General features: G+C 39.4%; 1 protein-coding gene across 1 annotated transcript in view; it reads left to right on the plus strand.

Moving 5' to 3' along the window:
• The window catches only part of DMXL1 (Dmx-like 1), a 151,266-nt gene that overhangs the window by 22,891 nt on the left and 124,647 nt on the right, over positions 1–3,728 (plus strand). Inside the window, exon 5 of the mRNA XM_008580049.1 lies at positions 658–736. Coding sequence (XP_008578271.1) covers positions 658–736 — 79 coding nt within the window. The remainder of the gene's footprint in view (positions 1–657; positions 737–3,728) is intronic.

Raw genomic sequence — 3,728 nt, forward strand, 5'->3', positions numbered from 1 at the left:
AGTTATAATTAAATCTGAGTTTAATAAGGCTGTTATCAAAGCTGGTCTATGCTTATTGGTTGTTTATACTAGGTAGACTTTTGAACCTCCAGGAATGGGTATTCTCTTCCTGATCTCCTCCACCATATATTTCCTATTTTTCTTGACTGAATCAAACATGTGTTCTCCTTTGTTGGGAAAATATAGAAAAATGGTCAGGGCGCCTCAGATGTTCAGAATCTTGCTGAGCATTTGCTGTGAATAGGTTGTGTGTGGGCAGCGCAGCACCACCACCTTGGCTGACTCCTACCTCTGTCGGCCGCCCTGGGTACAAACATGATTTCCAGCCTATGGCTTCCAAGGACCTGTTTGCTGGTTACCTAGCTCATAGACCTGCACGTAAGGGGTCTGGTGACCCAGCTTGGCATGTGAGGGGTCTGTGACCCAGTCTGGAATGGGCTTGAGGGGTCTGTGAGCTCCAGACCCAGCCCTAGCTCGACAATTGGCACACTCGGCAGGATTACCAGCAGGTAAAAGAGCGTGATAGCTGGCGTAGTTGTGTAGATTTACATCCTTAAAAATAGCTGCCTGTATTATCAGCATGAATGAATACATTTGATAGGGAAAAGATGTCAATCATAGGTGGACAAATGACTTTTTTTTTTTTTTTAATTTTAGGAATCATATAGTCAGTGGCAGAAAAGTGGTCAATTTTTTCTGGAATCAATAGCGCACAATATAACTTGGGATCCCACAGGTAAGAAAATTAGCAGGATTAACTGAAATGAAACATCACTTGCCTGGGCTTTTATTACTCTCATGTATTTCTGTTCTCTATGTGAGATTGTGGGGAATATAAAAGTAAGTAAAATAGATTTTGCTTTTTTAGAGTTTATACTGAAATGAAGGCAAATATGCACTGAATGTGGTAAATATGACAGAATATGGTAAATGCCATGATAGGAATACCTACTGTTTTTGGAAAGAGACATCCTGTCTGGGGAATCAAGGTTTCGTTGAAGAGGAGCCTTGTGACTTGAGAGTAGATAGCTTTTAACATTGAGGGTGGGGTAGGTGGAGGAGGGAAAAGAAGTGAGTTCTAAGAGATGAGTATATGTATCAGTTATCTATTTCTGCATTAAAACCATCCCCAAACTTAGTGGCTTAAAACTTCAATCATCTTACTGTTTGTGATTCTATGGGTTAGGAATTATTACAGGACTCTGTGGGAATGGCTCATCTCTTTTTCCATGTAGTATTGGTTGAAGCAGCTTGTCTGCAGCTAGAGGATACAAGAAAAGCTTTGTTCACATATCTGGGCCTTGGTGCTTGCTACTGGGGTGCCTTTGTTCTCCATGTGGCCTCTCTCTTTTGTGTGGCATCTGTAATAGGGAAGCTTGGATTGTACATGGTGGCTAGATTCTGAGAGTGAAAGAAGAAGCTGCAAAGACTCATAGAGCCTGGGCTTGGAAATCCCAGAATGTTATTCCTGTCACATTATGTGGCCAACACAAGTCACAAGCCCAGCCCATATTCAAGGGATGGGAAAAATAGACTCCAACTCTTGATGAAAGGTGTGGCAAAGTCATATCACACCCTACTCAAGAAGAAATGGGGTACCTGACCTGGGAAGCAGAATAGGAATCTCTGTTGAGCCTGAGCATCCCCAGAAGCATGTCTCTGGATCCTGAGAGACTGAAAGAGCTGCCCGAGCCTTGGGGGAGCAGAGAGGGAATTAGGGAAGAGTATAATATAACTAATGGGAGGCATTATTTATTGGGAGCCATTTTTACCATTCTATCACAGTGAGCAAAGGTAGAGAGAAAGAAAGTATTAAAATATATTCTAATAAGGATTAGTACTTCATTGGGGCTTAAGTGAATCCCAGTGAATGGTGGTAAGGTACTGCAGCATACAATGGGAGGTCTTTAAAGTCAAGCTAAGGAATTTGAATTTAATTCTTTTTAATTGTCTACAAACTATTAGAGGTTTTTGAAAGAGGCTAGTGATTTGTTAAGATTTATGGTTTCGCTAGATTGGTCTGCTAGCTGTGAATTAGAAGGGTTAAATGCAGGAGGAACAGAAGGCAGAGTGACAGTTGGGGAGGATGCATTCACAGTAGTCTGAATGAGAAATAAGAATTTAGTTCAGTGCCTTTACCATAGTAGGTATTCAGTATTTAATGGATTAATGAATAAGGAAAGGAGTTCATAGAAGTGAAATGCATTTAAGCAATAGAACTGACATTACATAACAACTGGATTTGAGTTTCCTTTGAGAATATTTATGATCACAAGAAGAAGAGTGATATGTAGTAGTTAGAGGTAGTGGAACATAGGTGTTTAGACATGTGGAGTTTGACATGCTTGCATATCATAAAGTAATAGATAGAAGCTTGAACCATGATCTTTGGAACATAGAAATAAAAGTCAGTAGTTTTATTTAAGGCTTTTTATTTTATTTTATTTATTTTTTGGCAGCTGGCTGCTATGGGAATCTGAACCCTTGACCTTGGTGTTATCAGCACTACACTCTAACCAAGTGAGCTAACTGGCCAGCCCTAAAGTCATCAGTTTAGATGGAAGAGGTAGTTTTAGTTTTCATAATATAGCAGATGAAATGGCTGAGAAATATGTTGGTTGAGAACAGAAACCTCAGAATCTTTGGAAATCATTTTAGAAGATAAAAGATATAAGTATACTTCGAGAGATTTTTTAATCACATAATGTTTTAAAATGTATCTTGTGAGATTTTAAGATTGATGCTTATTAACTGGTAACCTACCTGTATATTATATGCATAAATGAAAAATGTCGGATCTGGGTTCAAACTTAGCATTTAGTACAGCACTTTGTGTATAACTCTACTATGGATAGGATGACCTATATCCCACTTTATGCCTATTTTCCTCATATGAATATTAATAGTGTAGTCTTTTACTCTCCTAAGTGTTAACTACTTGGTTGATAAATTATATGGTTACTCTATTATAACATTACAATCTGTTGTCATTATTTGGTTGTGTGGTTTGTTTTTTTTTTTTAGTTAGACAAGGGCAGACATTCTATTTTATTCAGTACTTTATTATGTTTAAGATCCCAGCATTTATTAGGCTCTAAATAAATGTTCACATATTTGACTACTAGTTCTGTGATTATGGACAGGTTACTTTACAGATTAAGAATGTTTAACTGATTTGTAATTTAAGATAATATCTATTTCACAAGATTATTTTTTAATGATCAGATATGACAATTTATAAGAACATACTTGGTAAACGATAGAGTCCTATAAAAATATTGTTGGCCAGCAAACTGTTTGTCTACCTGAAGTGTCATATTAATAACTGCAATAAAAACATTTAATATTTGAGTTGGAGAGCGCGCTGCCCGTGGCCTCGGTGGGATGATGCTGGAGTCCCTTCGCGTGACGGGAGAAACTGGGGAGCAAGATGGCGACGGGTCTGGAGTGAGCGTGCCAGAGGACAGAGAGAGCCTGTGAAGTGTGCGCTGCCCTGCCAGAGTACTATTTGCATTTCCAAGAGCAACAAAAAACAAATAAATCACTGATCAACTAATCTACAACGAAAAAAAAGCAACTACAGTCTCGAGGTTTTAGGGCCGATGCAAAAGAAGATTCCTGAGAGCGCCGCAACCGTGCCGGGAGACCGAGCAGCCCAAGGCAACAAAGGCCAGGAAAGACGGCAGCAGCGGCGATGCAGAGACGGAGAGGAAGGCGCGGGACCGGCC

The sequence above is a fragment of the Galeopterus variegatus genome, unplaced genomic scaffold, assembly GCF_000696425.1.
Source record: "Galeopterus variegatus unplaced genomic scaffold, G_variegatus-3.0.2 Scaffold2007, whole genome shotgun sequence".
NCBI lineage: Eukaryota > Metazoa > Chordata > Mammalia > Dermoptera > Cynocephalidae > Galeopterus > Galeopterus variegatus.